The following is a 17,224-nucleotide window of genomic DNA, read 5'->3' as shown; positions in this document are numbered from 1 at the left end:
TGCTGTCCTAGGAGAGCAAACTAAAGGTGGTCTTAGAAACTTGTTTAAGAGTAAGAGAGCAGAAAAAAAAACCCCAACAAACTTGAAACAATAAAAGTAAACAAAACCAAGCAAATAATCAAACAAAAACTCTTAAAATTATGACATGTTCCTCATTGTTTAATCATAATTCACATTAATAGAAAAGCAATTGAAAAATAGTATTTTTAAAAGGAAAAGCAGTTTCAGAAAGACAGACTTATACTGCTTCAACACCCAATAAGCAGGGACACAGATGCCCAGTTGTAATAGTGATGGTAGGATGGAGTAAGATGTGCTCAGTTATTCCTACACTATTTTTTGGAGGGATCCATACACAGAACAGATGATGGTTGTATCTGAATGCAAGGTGGAAACAGTTCTTTTCTAGAGGAGATGTAGAAAGAATGCTTGAGTAATGTTTTTAAATTATTTTTAAAGAAAACAAAAGTGCAGAATCAAGTTTATTGCCTATAATATTTCTCTCAGAAAGCACAGACTACTTTCATTTCCCATGCAAATATATTTTGTGATATTCAACTAATGCAAAAAAAAGACATTTTTCACATTTTAGTAATATCACCAAGGGCTAAAATCCTAGTTGTATTGCTTACAGATTGTAAACACGGTCATAATAATAATAATACATACTTAATACAAAAACTTGAGAGTCAGAAAGTATTTGTATGCCCTCTAACAATACAAAAACCTCCAGATGGTTCTTTTACACACTAAGTTCCACTTCCTCTGTATGCCAGCAGAGAGAAGAAGGTGCTGTGAGGTTTGAATGTGAGCTGCCCAGTCAGTCATCCAGCTGGCACAGCAAGGCTACGCCTCTCTTGATCCAGTGCTGCACTGGCTGCTCCGTGTTCAGCCTCAGCGCAATGACGAAGTTGGTGGAGTGCCCAGTGGTGGACAGGACCCCTTTGCGCTCACTTGTCTTGTAGAGTGGGCAAACATAGGCATTGGACTTCTTTATGTCTGCTTTTACAGCTTTAAAAAAACCCCAAAATGACACATTACATTCAGCAGATCTAGTGGTAGAAACATAATCTATATGCAAATGTTATGTAGCAACATCTTTAAAGGTCAATAAAAATGCAAAATTGTTCTGTGAGCAACAGAATAAAATTATCTGGCTTTTCTTGTTGTGTTTTCTTGTGTGATTTGTTTTGTTCTTAAAGCCAACTAATTTAGCTAAAATTTATTTTCAGGACTTGATGCCTTCCTGTGATTCTACCAGCTTTGTAATACTCAAATGCTCAAATATGTAAAATCTGAATAGCTACCTAGTTAATGCATAACTTATATATGAGTTTTTCACAGCACTACAAAAATTCCAATCTAGTTACCAGAGAACCTAACTGCAAGTCATCTGAGACCCAAGGACAGAACTCTGCAGAAACACTTTGTATGCCCAGATTTCTTGCATGGAACTTGTGTGAAGCATAAAATCATGCAGGTCTGAACAAATTCATCCAACCTCAAGAGAAGGCACAAGCAGAAAAAGTGGCAAATTTTAATACTGCCTATTTGCTAACACTTAGGAAAAACAGTTGCAATAGTAAGTCCTGATTTTGTGCATGTATAAAAACAGGGATTTACTCCTCTCAGTCAAAGAAATCAAGAGTTGTGAAAATTATCTTACTAGTAGGAAAGACAGCTATCACAGAAATAAAAATAACCTGAGCAAACCCTGCTAAATCACATAAGGTAAAACATTCAGTTTCTGTAAATCTGTGAAAAGTTTTCCTCAGTGATCTTCAGTAAAAAAGGAAACCACTGTTGCAATTTCTTGTGGAATAGGTCACACATCAGAGAAATCATACTCACTTGGCTTTATCCAAATGATTGGCATGGCATCAAAGAGCACTTTGGGATACTGCTCAGTTAACATTCCCCTGGAAAGAAAGCAACAAAATAATTGTTTGTGGCTTGAGGGGTTTGGTGAGTGTTTTTTGGTTGTTACTTGCTTGTTCAGTTTTTCTTCCCTATTTTCCATGCATGAAAGAGTACTTCATTTGGTGTGTTATTTCAGTAATATGAAAAGTATCACTTAAATTATTTAAACCGGGCTTGTTTAAGCATTGAAAAAAGCTTTCAGAACCATGGTAAAACATTTGGCTACTGACTTGGTCCTGTCCCAGCGAGCTCCATCTAAAAATAATCCGTGGATGTAAACACCGTCCTCTGGTGCAGTATCAGCAGTATCCTGAGGAATAACCTGCAGGAAATAAGTGTTCCAAATCATTAAACTCTCACAGCTCTTTGCTTTTTCAGCTATTACGCCAGTTTTCAGAAACCAAACTGAGAATAATACAGTAAGTATTATTTCAATGCTCCTTTTTTTACATATCTGTAGAGACAGCAGATTTCTCTGGATTTGTTAATTACTTTCTTGTAGGTTACAAAATGAGGCTTTAATCACACAGAAAAACATACACTGGATAGGTTGTTTCCTTGAGCGGAGTTCTGGGTCCAGTGATAAAATTGCTTTTAATCACTTTGAGAATACCTCTTCTACAGAGGTTATTTAGCCTGCCAGTCTTAATAAATATATGTCTTCAGACTGCCGTCAGTTGCAAAATGAACCTTCCAGTTAGGATTTATTTACTACATCTCACCACAATATCAGGACTCAGATTGATAAAATATTAATTTATAATTTATCCATACCTCAAATTCATATCCTAGAAGGTCAATAGGAATCCTGTGCTTCCTGGCATAGTTTTGCATGGCTCCAGTTAGGAAAGCTTGAGTAAAATAGAATCCTGACAGCCAAAACACAGCAGGCTTCCCTAATTCATACCAATCCTGGAGAGAGGAAAGCAATACATTGAACAACTAGAAAGAGAGGAATCCCATACTCTTTGACTATTTTCTACATAATTGTACTCAGAAAATCTGAACAAAGCCTATCACTTCTTTCTCAATAAAGACAAATTATATGGAAAAGTAGATTGAACAATTGGCAGCACTGCCACTTTACATTACCTGTAAAAACTTCAGCCTGGCTAGCAAATCGACAATATAGCTCCCTAATGGTTTTAGACTTGGGTATGAATGCTCTGCCCACTTCTCAGGAACTTTTCCAACAAGGAGACTGCCAGACAGAGCCTCCAGGTCAGCATCCATAACAACCAGTCCTTTAATGGCTTTCTTCAGGTTAATTAGTGTAATGCGAATAGTTCGGATTAAACTAGAATTAAAAAACAAAAAATTTTCATATATTCTGCATGATTTGTTAAACATGACTATGTCACTGGAAAAAAAGTAAAATAAGTGGATTATGGAGGTGTCTATAGAACTTTTATAGCTTTTTATTTATATATCTATATAGATATCTGCACAATAAGCCACATATATAAAGTCATGGATTTGTGCATCAGTGCAGATTTATTTAAGACTAGGAATAGTAATAAATTCTTTTGTTATCTCTGATATCCTGAATCTTTTTGTAAGAGGATAAATTTGGAACCCTAAATGTATTCACTATATTATAGATGAAGGAAAAAGGTTTAGATTGCAAAAGAAGAGGATGTGCCATAAGGATAACTTGGAGACTTAAGGCCAGAGAGCATCTGGGAGAAAATTAAGCAGGAGTCATGAAGATAAAAATAGAAAAGCAAGACAGAGAAAAACCAGGAAGAAGGAATGGACCGGGAGGTGAAGATAAGAAATAAAATTAGGAAACAAAGTCAAAAAAGAGATTGAGGACCCAAGGAGAAAAATTAATTCTATTCTAGGTTTGTAGTCTTAGAAAAGTAATTATGAAAATTAGGCATAGGGGAAAAAAGCATAAGAAAAAAGGGGGAAAAATTTCAAACAGAAGCAGATGAGAAAATTAAGAAATAAAATATCTCCATTACAGAAAACATTTCATAAACTATAACTGTGCATGTAGAGTTTCTACTTCCTTTTAACCTACAAGTCAGAAATATGAGGAAAATAAAATAAAATTAAGGTAATGATGGTGAAAGAGAAAGTGAAGTTAAAAAAATATATCTACATATTGTTTGCATTCTCTTTTCCCAGTACATCCTCATACTTGCTTCTTTTCTCTTTCAGTTAATTTTGCCTGACATCTTGCCTATTATTTTTCCTGACATCTATCCTACACTCTGACTCTCCACAAGGAGCAAGGGTGTTTGGACTGGAGGTATCACTGCTGGTAATTAGAAGGGAAGAGAAAAAAATATTTCACACACCACAGGGTTTACAGATTATGATTTGCAAGAAATATTTTTCTGTGAATGGAATGATTTCTAGTAAATTTAATAAAATAGAGCATTCTTACTGGTTAAATCTTTCCATTTCTTGCACCAGCACAGTGTTCATACTTTCTTCATATCTCACAGGATATTTAATTAGGCAACTTTCAATGTCAAAATCCTTTGGAAGCTGTAAAGGACAACACATTTAGAAATCATTCCATATATCTTTATGATTTTACATGAAAGGTGTGCAAATGTGAAAATTTGCAGAGCAATAGAAACCACTAAACTTTCTGATTTGTATCTTAGCAATACAAGATTCAGTAGTTCAATCTAAATAAAAATCTGTGGGATTTTAATGTTCATTTTTTAAAAAACACCTAGAATTTTTAGTATAATGAAGATTTGTTAATATGTTTCTATTTATAAATTTAAAATTTGTCCATGTAAATGAGTCAACTGTTCTTTCAAGTTCTCTTTGCTCTGTTTTCTCTCTTTCTACTGTCTTCTGCCTATTTAATAAAATTTCTTTCAACTGAAATATAGCTGTGGTCTGTTACAGCCACACAAGTTCCTACTTTTACATTGCATTAAGTTCCTTTCAGAATGCTTTTCTTTCAAGATGAAATCTACTTTACACTGAAGATTCTAGTTAAGGAATTTCTGCTTTGTAAAAAGATAAATTGAAGTCATTTGTACAATACAATACCTTGCTGAGAATGTCATCTGCAATTGCATAAAGAGTGCTGTCACCACCCCCAGAAGTTCCCTGAGAACCTCCTCCTTGTGTTAAAAGCAGCGATTCAAAGAGGGTCTTCGTTTGCTGAAGATCTTTTGCAATATCCACATTTTCATGCAAGCCAAATACCTCTGGGTCCTGGGTAAAGGGAAGACTCTAGGACAAAATAAATTAAAAAAAAAAAAGTCTGTGTGACCTAAAGCAGGAGTAATCCCATCCAAGGTTTCTTTAAGAAGTCAAGTGCAAAACTACCACTGGCTTCAACTGCAGGTGAGTGAGTATTTTAGTGGCAGGTATTTGCTGACAGAATTACTGGTGATAGAGCCACCACCTCTCACAGATGACAGAAAGCCATTTCCAAAGAATTGTCAATTATCTACGCTATACATCTCCCTATCTACTTACTGATTCTCTCTCCAAAACTTTTGAGATCACGGCAAGGATCATACAAGGATGCTGCCAAGAACCTAAGCACACAAGAAATTGTGCTGCAAAACTACCTCTTTAAGCCTTTAAAGATTGCTTTGTTAGCACATCATTGTAACAGTGCAAACCTTGTTGCTACTTTTTACCTTAATAAACTCAATATACTCCTCATATGTGCCTTTGGGTGGAGCATAGTAGTTGCCACTGGGAGAAAAAGTGTACCGAGGATTTTCGATGATATCTGGGTTATAGAAGTCATCCAGCATTGTCAGCAGCAAACGTCTGTCCCAGTCATCTGTCACTCGACCTCCATAGTTACACTCACCAGTCAGGTAAGAGACTGCTTCAAAGGGAACATGGCTATACTCATTGATGAATAACTGAAACAGAAATAAGAGCAGTTCTAGAGGCTTGCACTATCTGCAAAACAGCAGTGTCACCTAACAGACTAAAAGGCTGGAAGCTACAGTGTGTGTAAGCTGCAGTTTATGGAGCTTTCTTCCTAGATGCTGGAAATCCAAATTCTGAAATCTTATTTTTCAGGTAAAAATGATTATTTAAAATCAAGACAAGTTACAAGCAAAAGCTTCTTATGAATATCAGAATTACATAGTCATCCAAGTCATTCTTCAGTAATTTACAAGTGGATGGTTTCTCTGTGGTAGTACTACCACATTTCTCCAGTTCAAACTTTGTAGATGGACACTTTTCTGCACCAGAAATAAACATGCGTCTCATTTAATTTATCTTTTAATCTTCCTCCAATCTCATTAATTAACTTCTTGGTGACTATTTCAAATCTTCAACCTCAACTTCTGTAATTCAGTTTTAATTTCCCTGACTTTTATATAGAGTGCCTACTAAAGGTTGAAGGTCAAGCAGTGTTCACCATCTCATTTTGGGGAAGGAGAATAGTCTGAGGTTCTGTTAACTACCAATATACATGTAAAAAAATGTCTCTCTGCTAACCACCCTAATAGGTGACTGTCATTGACATGTGCTACCTCAAGAACAGTGAGCTCTTGTACATTACAAAATTAACTTTTAAAATTACATATATTCATTATATTCCATGTGTCTGTAGAACTTTTTATGTCATTTCTAATTTTGAGAATACTTATAATATGATTGACATTCCTTGCCTTTACAGTGAAATCCTGAATATCTACGAACATTTGAGGTAACTTCAGTTCCTTGTGACTCCCAGCTGTGTTTTGGAAGATGAGAGTTTAGGAGGTAATCAATGATTTTACCTGCAGCTGTCTGATACTGATTCTCAAGTCAGATTCATTAAATCCATAGGGTATATTCCAACCAAGGGGCCCAAACTTCCTTCTCTCCTGAACAAGAGCATGGAAGAAACAAACTCCAAAGAGTAGTTTCTCCCATACCTTTGAGAAAAGCAAAAGAAAAATGTATTATTAACTAGTCTGTAAGTTCATGGTAGTGTGCAACCTGTGTAGTGAGCACCCTTGGATTACCACTCTCCACCCAGGTATAAATCCAGGCCACCACTAAGTACCTTGTGGTTTTTGCCTAGGGAACAAGTGCACACACAGTGCCACATATGCAAGCACATTTAGCCAGTTCCTCAAGTACCGTGATATTCTTTAATGTATAGGGCAACTGACTTCATAAGAATTCCAATAGCACCAGATATTTATTTTTAAGGTTCATTAGATAAACAAAAAGTACAAATGTATTTTTAAAGCAAGTCCTCGGGTGCAGTCACACCTATGTATATTGATAACTCATGTCTCTGATCCCACTGTTTTTCACTTCCTTCACAGGTAATGATTAGCTAGGTTGTTCACCAGGTATCAATAAGACATATGGGCACTGCAGTACTTGGTCCCTGGTAGCAAGAAAAGGTCTCCTCAGTGCTTATCATCCCAATAAGAACAGATGTGCCTTTCTAATCAACGTTCAGAGTCCATGTACATTGTGTACTATGTGTGTGTAACATGTCAGTGATTTAATAAAGCCTAAGAAAAAAAACATTTCAAATATTGCTACATGAAATTACTTGGAGGTAATTCTTAACTAATTATCTTTACCACTGCAAAATCTAAATTCACAACCACAGTAAAAAATTTAGCTAATAGTAATTATTCATTGGAAAGAAATCAATATATCTGTGGATAAAAAAACCCCCAAACTCCAAAATCTTCTCAAGAGATTGGCACATTACCAGCTCCTTTCCAGGGCATCCAGCAAAGAATTCAGGATCAGAAATAGGATCAGAAAGAAATGACTGAAGTAGGTTTAACCGGAGACCAGTAGGAGGCTCATTTGTCATCTTCACACCATTCTGCAGAATGGTTACTGGAAACTAGAAATAAAAAATAGAAAAACTGCATTCAGGAAGTGGGGAATAGATTCTATATTAACAACATACTATTATTCTGTGTTGTTTACATTAATAACTATCTGCAAGAAATTACATTTTAAAGGTCAACAGCTTATAAAAAATTCTCCAAGGCATCAAGAAAGTACGACTCTGTTGTAAATAATAAACCTGTATTTTAAAATGTTTTCTTGGTATTCAAAACTTCACAGATAAAATGCAAGACTAAAGTTTTTAATTTATGTGAGAGTAAAAAACCTTCTTAATCATATATGCTGATAGACTGCAGGTCCATTGAGTAGTACATATATTGTGTCCATAGTAATACAAATACTGCACATCACAGTATCAAAATATTACAAAGGAAGCTCGATATTATCATGTTTGTAATTATTTCTGAATATCCTTTCTTGGATGAATTATCTCTTTGAAGCCTCATTGCATTTCAGAGAAGTTTTGTATTATCAGCTCATTCAGGTATACAAAAAATTCCCTAAAAATGCCACCAACTTTCTCTGAACAGAGATTATGGGGTCATGCACATACCTTTGGTGAAGGGTAACTTGTAAGCCAAAGTCGGAATTCTGGATGACAGTTTTCACTGTTAAGCTCCTCACATATTTTCTCCAGCATTGGCATCCAGGAGACAGCTAAATGACAATTTTGTAAACAAACCCATGTTCCTTCCTCCATTCCTGTTTGAATCATTTTTGTAGCTATTGGTCCTTGTCCTTGTCCTAATGAGATGGACTGAAACTTATCTCCTACCATATCTCTGTCATTTGCCAATTTCAGGAGGCCTTGAACAGAAAGCATAAGATTTTAGCATTCATATATTAAAAAGAAGTTATGTCAGAAGAAAAAATACTGAAAAACTTCTATTACTATTCTGTTTACATGTACATACAAATTAACATTTTGAAGGGGCACAGAATTCTACCAGTCTGACACAATGCACTCAAATCTACTTGCAGAAAGTGGAAAATAGTCCTCACTATGTAATGAAGGGGAATTTGAGGTCCCTGCTTTCTGTGTATACTTACTAGACATGGGATCTGCTCCTGGAGAGAGCACAAATATTAAAGGGACTGTAGCAGTTGAATCTAAGTAACTTTTTGCTAGATCAAAAGGTGGTGGCTCCACAAATTTCTTCCCCAGTTTTTCAGTAACAAATGCTGTTATAGCTGGACCAATCTGGTAAAAAAAAAAAAAAAAAAAAAAAAAGCAAATACAAACCATTAACACCATTAACATAGACATAACTGCAGATCTGATAATATCTTTTATGCCAAATTCCCAACCCTGCAGACACTTCTCTGATTTGCAGAGATTTGAGACCAGTCTTAAAGAGTGATCCAAAAACAAAGGTTTCACCTCTTGTTAACACCTCCCTCCTTATTTTTTCCTTACAAGAGCAATAATAATGTTTTTTAAAAATAAAGAATAACTTACCTTGTATAAAGAATATTAAATAACATTAAGACCTTGAGTCAGGCTTTTCCCGATGCAGAGGATAACCACATTCTCCCTTAGAATATATTAATGTAATTATTTTTAATTAATTAAAGGGAGCAATCGCAATATGCCGTAAATTCTAACATTGATAGTTCCTAAAGAAAATGCAATACAATTTGCTAAGAGCACCAAAGCCAGAATCTGTTGAAAGTTCATCTTGGTCATTCAAGTCAACACATTTTATCTCTTTTTGCCTTAAATATCATTTGCCTGAAAGCACGTGGTATTAGATAACCTGTGTATTTTTTTTTCAGGCTAGTATGTCCTGTTCTCGAGTCTATTGAGTGCACCAGGAAACAGTCTATGCATGAAAAACTATTTCAAGAGAGCTAGAACAAAGAGAATTCTCCAAAAGATTAATTAAATCATGTCAAAAAGAAAGACTTCAGCTGATGCTTGAGGTGTTTGTATTGGTCACTTGAAAAATAAGAACAGCATTTATTTTCTTAATAAATATGATGAAGAACAGAATAATTACTGGAACTGGCAGGGCAAACTATGCTACAAGGTATGGCACAGTCTACAAAGACTCCATAACAGATCATTTTACCTTGTCTGGTCTTAAGCACCGAAGAACTATAATCTTCTGTAATTCAGTTAATGAATTATTCAACTCTTCTGGTAATGGAAAGTTGTGAGGCTCTTTGCTATCATACATTTTTTGCCATTCACTTATATTTTCAGAGACATGACTCCTAGAGAAAAAAAATGCAAGTACTAGAAATACCTGGAGTCTTTTGTTTAATGTTTATCAAAGGCAAATTCCATTCTATCGTCATTTAAGGCACTTCATATCTACATCAGAAAATAATCCTACAGTTGAGCTTCTCCATGCTGAACAGTGAAAAATCTCTTTCCACCATGCTGCTTGAGGAGAGATTCCACCTGAAAGGTTCCAAGCTGACAATAAATTCTGTCTGCTCCTGAAGCCAGCACTGCTATTGCACCTTCATAGGTCCAGGTGAATTTTCTGCCTCCACTATTTCAGGAAAACACTACACTTTAACTAAAGAAAATTACCAGGGAATTCAATGAGGGAAAAAAAAAAATCAAACTATTTTCTGTCACACAACATGCAGAGTATGTTCTTGGCAATGGGACAACTCTGAGATTATTTAAAGGCAGAATCATCATCCACATTGTGACTTAAACTCCAAAGGGGCTGAAACACAAAACAACCTCAAAGAACTTCTAAGAGAGCAGTGTTACTGCATTTTCAGATCAAAATGCTCCAAATATTTGCACTCAGTCAGCTAATTTATGGAAGTCTTGTAAAACCATGTTGTCTCCAGAATTTAGTGTTAAATTCTATTTAAACCCAGGGTGAAATTGTACTGAGTTCAGATGAATAGAGTTTACTAGAAAAACTCCTTCCCTTCAACTGCAGTGGAATTCTGCTACCATCTACCATCTACCATTTCTGGCTTTCACTGAACCCTTAAAACACTGTTTCTTTAGGCAATGCCTCAAATAATTTAGAATAAAATAGTTTTATTACATAATATTATAATTAGTGATCTGGCTGATTGGGGTAAGTGAAGCAAACATGATCATGAAAAAAGGGACTGGTTTCATCCCATTTGCATTCTGGCACTGATTTGGAAAACACAGCAAACATTTCTTTCAGCATGTTATGTATGTATTGGTCAAAGTCAATTCAGGCCAAATCACATCAGTATTTTACCATACCTCAGTCTTTCCATAGCTGGGAATTCACTGGCACGACATAATTCATCCCAGCTCTTATCTGATAGCCAAGATGGATCTGGATTCTTGTGCTCATTCTTGAGACCCACACCTCCAGTCAGTAGGAACATAAACTCTTGATGTTCTATTTCATTATTAGCCCTGTATATATTAAAAAAACCCACAGTAATTGAGATACAATTTTACATAATATAAAAAGTGGTTTTAAACTAAATACACTTCACTGCCCTTTAGGAATGATTCTACTTCAGTAAGACCTGAGATCAGATCTCAATATTCTATATTATTAAAAAACTGCATGGTAAAAATGTCTGATTAATACTAAAGCAAGGGTTTCAAGAGGTAAATCTTAGAATCAATGAATCATTTAAGTTGGAAGAGACCTTTAAGATCAAGTCCAACCATTAACCCAGCACTGCCAAGCTGTCACTAACCCCTGTCCCTTAGTGCCACATCAACACACCTTTTAAATGCCTCCAGGGATGGTGAATCCACCACTGCCCTGAGCAGCCTGTCCCAGTGCTTGACAATGCTTTTGGTGAAGAACTTATTCCTAATACCTCCTTTTATTTATTTATTTTTTTAATGCAATTATCCCTGGTTTTTAAAGGCTTTGCAGAAAATAATGCATTCTACAATTACAGTACCCTTACAGATTGGCCCAGGAAGAACATCCATGTACAGATGAGTGCACACTGAAATTCATTCAGTATGCACATTATGGTTGTGCAATTTTGAACATATCATTCCTTTCATAATGTATTCACACAAAATTAGGAAGAGAAAAGTAAAAAGCTGGTGGAAAGGAGAAGACTGCATCTGAGATCACATGATGTTATGCAAAACAGTAACAGACAGAGAAGAGAAAAATTAAAAACAAAGACAAAAACCTAGAAGTTGTTGGCATTACAAATGACTCCCTAGGTTTTCTTTCTAAAATGTTTTCTTAAATAACAGAAATGGTTTTTGACATAAGTAATGTCAAAACATATGTAACAATACCCATATCCTTTAAAGATAGATTTATCATTGATGAAACCATTGACAAATGGGCCTGCTTTTTTTTTTATAATGTGTCCTGTAGTAGTGATACATGCACTCACACACTCTTCCATATTTTAACATTACACATCTTAGAAAGCCCAAAGTATTCATGACCTTACTCCAAAGGCATTATAATCAATATGCACAAGAACATTCCATCTCATTAGTACCTGCTTCCACAATAAAATCATTAGTTTCTGTTAGTAAGAGACTTCACAAAAATGAACTTACATGAGCAGATTACAGCATAACAGAAACGAGAAGAGCAGCTTGTCTGTTTCAAACAGTGAACGACAGACTTGGCAGTACAGATTGTAGGTGAAGTGGTCATTTAGATACTGAAGTCGCTTCTTCAAAACCTTGGATTTATTACTAAAAAGAAAAGAAGTGATAAACTGAGACTTCAGATTGGATAACATATACAATCTGTTAAGAGATCTCATCTATTTAGCGTTGGGGAGGGTTTATATCAGCTCCACAGGCTCCACAAGGGACTAAGGTGCCAGTTTTCCCTAATTTTCAACTATATTCCCTGTCTTTTTAAAAGACTGTAGCACTTTTAGAAGTCCCAAGCAAAATAATAAGCTGTAATCAATTTGCCACAGTTAAGTGGCGGCACTCAGTCTTCAAAATGGAGCCTATTTCAGAACCTGACTTCACACTAAGTCACATTCTTTAAAATACTTAAATAAAACATATCTTTACAGTTCATCATTTGTTTTAACAGTAACTAAAAAGACAAATTAATTCATTAATAAATCCTATTTTCCTTAAAAATCCTGCATTTAAGGAGGCAAATTGTTTCCAAATGGAGAAAACTATTCATAAGAAGAGAATGACACCCCCTTATTTCCTGCAGACAGAAAATGCTTTACCTGTCATGAATGGAGCTGATGTAGAGGTTGACAAACCAGATGAGGGAGTACTGGTACATGGGGTCGATGTTGGCCAGGTCTGCGATGCTGAAGAACAGCACGGCCGAGTGCTGCGCCACGGGCCGGTACGCCTCCCGCGACTCCGCGATCTTCAGCTCCGTCTTCTCTGCGATCTGCACACCGACACCAGGGGACAAACAACAGCTTCTGATAGTCTTAATACTCTTCATGTTCCACGAAAATATTACTGCTTAATAACATTTCCAAAATAGCTCCGTACAGCACTGTAACACCAGAGTAACACAACTTTTCTACTCCAGAAGGCACCACCCCCGTAAGTAAAACAAGTACTTGGCCCTACCCCAGTTCTGCCTGATCTATTTGCCTGCACTACAGATACACATACTTTAAAACACTTTAAAGACTGAATAAACTACCTGTGAAGATTCTAGAGCAGATCCAATTTTATTGCTCTTTCCATTTCACAAGTACAGAATTTGCTCCTTGTCCTATGCATCCAAATCAGAGACCTTCTGCTGGCTGCAAACTTTAACATTTAATTTCTCAGTATTATTGAGGGAAGCACACAAATATACTCCTTACCTGCTGTTTTCTTGTGATCTCATTAGCCATGACTTTGGCAGAATCCAAGACCTGGATGGCAGTCTCATCTTCCAGAATATCACCTTCAGATGACTCTAAAGTTTCTAAAATTTTCTTCTCAATTTCTTGTAGATTCTTTTTATTGGCTGCAGACTGAATAATGAGAGCATTTCTTTCCTCTTCTAAATCTGGCCTAATGAAGAAAACAAAACAAAAACCAAAGTCAGTCAATGTTCATCTTGCACTGCCTGCAATTGCTCTCTCTCCCTACAGGAAGTTATTTGTGAATATTCTTTTCAGTTTAAGGCATTTTTTGGTGTTTAAGATCTATTTAAACTGGTGAATATAGATTTCTTTGCATTACTTCTACTCAGTATTTAGAAATGATGGTCTAATCTTAGTATTTTGAAAATGGCAGTTCATCCTACTTTTCCTTTATTGTATCGCTGTGGCCTGGAAAAAAAGCACCAAGTGATACACAGAGCCAGTTTACTGCTGGAAACACTTCTGTTAGCAAACAGTTTACCCCAGTTACACAGACATGCCTGTTCAACCCAGATACTATTTCTCTGAGCCTCTGTGAGGGCTCAGATATGATCCATAATCAGTTTCATAGGTATTTTGCATTTATTTAATACAAAATTAAAATGAAATCCTCATTGTTCTGCACCTATGTCTGGCAGTTCAATCACACTTAAAAAAATAATAGGAATGATTCAAATAATATTTACAAAGTTTTCTAACATTCAAGGAATATTTCAGGAGAAAATTGCCATGAAAAAACAATGATTTCACATCTGCTGTTTTAATTAACTTGTGGACACATACCCCTAATACTTCCCTAATAAACTTTAACAATAAATAATAAATTAATAAAAATTAATAAGAAATTAACAATAAAATTTTAATAATAAAGTTTTAATTTAAAATTGTTATCAAGCAACATTTACGCCATGCAACATCCATTCTTCTATACAATAAGTTAATTTCCCATTTACTCAGAATTATGCCATAAAATCCTTTAATGGCTGTTTACCATAAAGAGAGACTTACCGCTCTTCTGCTACAACAATACCCAGCAGCTGGTCTTCAAGTCCCTCTGGTGTTATCATAAAATTGAGTAATAAAACTTTTGTAGCAAGTTCAGGCATGTAATGTGGATTTCTTAGTTTTGTGGTAATAAAAAACTTGAAATCACTGGAATACTCAATAGTGCTCTCACCAAGCCTGATACACTCCACACCTCCTGAAATTAAAAAGAGAAACGTTAGGAAAACTGATCTACTCTAATTATTCATAGGAAAAAATACTTCTGTCATTAAATCAAAACAAACTTCTCATCAATGACAAATTTCCTGAGAAGCAAAAATTACTAAATATATCTGATAGTCTGAAAGATTCTCACATACTTCAATGAGGCCACTTATCACTCTCAGCAGATGAAATCAAGTCAATCCTATCACTACTGTACTCCTAGTTTGCATATACAAAAACTAGAGATGGCAACAGAGAACTGTGGAATTATTCCCAAATCATCTATTCTTATAGGCTACTCTTCCCTTGAATTACTGTCTGAAAGAGGAAACCACAAAGAAAAAAAGTGTTTGAGCTTTTCTTTCCTTTTGCTTTTAATTCTGAACATGAAAACCAGTAAAGACAAACTAGGTAAGAAGGAAGGGAAAACATTTTTCTTTATGTGCACCTTTCTGTCATCTAACAGCAGGAAAAGTTGAAAACCAAATTCATAGCTACTTTCTAAGTACAGTGAAAACTATATTTGCTTTATTTGCGCAAAAATTAGCAAATATTATTGTTAGACTAAAACATATAAAAATTAACAAACAAAACAATTTCACTGACAATGTTTTTTTCACAGAGTTTCTTTAGTCTCCTAAATCTGGTAAATAGTAATCTGGGAAAGGTTTTCATATTAAAACCATTTTCATGATAGGAAGGAATGACATTTATTAAAAAGTAAAAGTTCAGGCTGTTGTGCAATGACCCTTCTCTTACCAGAGGCAGAACTAATGCAAGAAGAGAGCAATATGAAAAACATCAAGTGGTGCCAGAGATTAGAAACAGAACATTAATGTCCTCTCCTTCGGGGTTCTAAATTAATTCTGCTGTACCTTGTTTAAATGTCTGTTTAAGCAGCAAAGGTTCAAGAGATGGGTCTAATTCTTCCCCAACATTTTCTAGCAGCAGTGGAGTCCCAAACTGAATGCAGTTCTCCACAGTTCTCATATAATCCGTGTCAGTGATCTTGATAACATTCAGACGGTTGTCCTTCTCAAAATTCTTGATCCATTTATTTGCTTGACCTTGAGGGTCAATCATTAATGGCCTAGAAAACACAGGACAGTTTTCTCAGTGCTTGCAGGCATTTTCCAAAATTTTAAACTATTTTACGTTTCTGCATTAGACTATTGAGAAGAAATGATACAATTTAATTATGTTATTTTAAGGTATCAGTGAATAATGGATGCATTGGTGTTTTACAATAAATTGAAAAGTAATTGCAAAAATCGCTTTAAAAGTTGCAAAAAAATGTTTAATGATTTTCATAAAGTAACCAGAATACAGAATTCTTGTAAAATATTGTTGTACCTTCCCCCTGGAATATAAAGATTCCACTCCTTTTTAAATTATATTGCTCTACAGAAGCTACACTGTTTCCAGATATACTCTTTTTTTAAAGTGGAAACTTACTTGGATTTGAAAATTAAACCTTTTTGTCACTTACCAACGTCTTGAATTGTCAACAATGACCCCATTGTCTACAGAAAATACATCAGTTGGCAAACCAGCAATATTCCAGGCTCTTATTTTTATTGGGTCACCAAGATTCTTGCTCAAAGAGAAATTCTCAGAACAAGGGATTTCTTTCTCCTGAAAAAGAGGGGGGAAAACCCAACAAACATTTTTCTTTATTCTGTGTTTCTTTATGTCTTTATTAAATTTCACTTCAATCCAAAAATAACAATGTACATTTTGTTTTAAGAGATTGAAATAAATCATATGTGTAAGTAAAAATCCTGGGGAAAATAAAACCATAATTTCAATAATTAACTACATTTTCCCACTAAATATTTACTTGCTCATCAATTTTTTTAAGATTTGTCCAGTTTTTGGTACATTCATAATGTGTGAGGTTTGTTACATAAAGTTATGACTTAAGAAATTCATACACAGTTGGAAATATCTAATTATATCTTCCATTAAATCAGTACAGCAATCCAGTGCTGATTTGTTACTGTTTCATGCATTTTTAAGTGTTTCCAAATAACTTACCAATTATTTATCAATTTATTTGATTTATGAATTATGGCATTCATATGCCATTAGGGTTAGGGGTTAGGGTTAGGGTCAGGGTTAGGGTCAGGGTTCCAATGTTGGAAGTGTCCCTTTGCAAATCACACAATTAACCATCTAATTAACACACAAATATTTGATGGTGTAAGTTATAGAATGTTCTGCATTACACATAATCGAATTTTAAATTTATTTATTTTATTTAAAGGAAAAATACAGAAAACAATGATATTTTTCTTCAGTAACAATCAAGCCTTATAAAATCAATGATGATCTCTTGTTTCTGATATGCTATTGTGGAGTAAAGCATAACTGTGGAGTAAATTCACTGATGTAATTATATTCAAATCTACAAAATATTGGATCAGCAGAATTGATCCCATTGGTTTACCCATGAGGTTTATTAGGCTAATATTAGGTAAAT

The 17,224-nt window shown here is 35.0% G+C and overlaps 1 protein-coding gene across 4 annotated transcripts in view; it reads right to left on the bottom strand.

The window, feature by feature from the left end:
- Window positions 1–138: 138 nt before the first annotated feature.
- Window positions 139–17,224, bottom strand: part of DNAH12 (dynein axonemal heavy chain 12) — a 60,663-nt gene continuing 43,577 nt past the window's right edge. For all 4 annotated transcript variants that reach the window (XM_085590531.1, XM_085590530.1, XM_085590528.1 and 1 more), the window contains exons 55-74: window positions 16,232–16,377; window positions 15,618–15,832; window positions 14,542–14,734; window positions 13,489–13,681; window positions 12,886–13,058; window positions 12,242–12,382; window positions 10,949–11,107; window positions 9,810–9,954; window positions 8,788–8,938; window positions 8,291–8,544; window positions 7,589–7,729; window positions 6,651–6,788; window positions 5,544–5,777; window positions 4,942–5,127; window positions 4,316–4,419; window positions 3,013–3,217; window positions 2,695–2,832; window positions 2,151–2,242; window positions 1,852–1,919; window positions 139–1,011 (exon numbers count right to left, since the gene is read on the bottom strand). In XM_085590531.1, coding sequence (XP_085446657.1) covers window positions 821–1,011; window positions 1,852–1,919; window positions 2,151–2,242; window positions 2,695–2,832; window positions 3,013–3,217; window positions 4,316–4,419; window positions 4,942–5,127; window positions 5,544–5,777; window positions 6,651–6,788; window positions 7,589–7,729; window positions 8,291–8,544; window positions 8,788–8,938; window positions 9,810–9,954; window positions 10,949–11,107; window positions 12,242–12,382; window positions 12,886–13,058; window positions 13,489–13,681; window positions 14,542–14,734; window positions 15,618–15,832; window positions 16,232–16,377 — 3,267 coding nt within the window. In that variant the 3' untranslated portion in view covers window positions 139–820. The remainder of the gene's footprint in view (window positions 1,012–1,851; window positions 1,920–2,150; window positions 2,243–2,694; window positions 2,833–3,012; window positions 3,218–4,315; window positions 4,420–4,941; window positions 5,128–5,543; window positions 5,778–6,650; window positions 6,789–7,588; window positions 7,730–8,290; window positions 8,545–8,787; window positions 8,939–9,809; window positions 9,955–10,948; window positions 11,108–12,241; window positions 12,383–12,885; window positions 13,059–13,488; window positions 13,682–14,541; window positions 14,735–15,617; window positions 15,833–16,231; window positions 16,378–17,224) is intronic.

The sequence above is a fragment of the Lonchura striata genome, chromosome 12 (genome assembly GCF_050655825.1).
Source record: "Lonchura striata isolate lonStrDom1 chromosome 12, ASM5065582v1, whole genome shotgun sequence".
NCBI lineage: Eukaryota > Metazoa > Chordata > Aves > Passeriformes > Estrildidae > Lonchura > Lonchura striata.
Note: the sequence above shows the minus strand (reverse complement) of the source record. Positions and strands in the feature narration are given on the sequence as shown.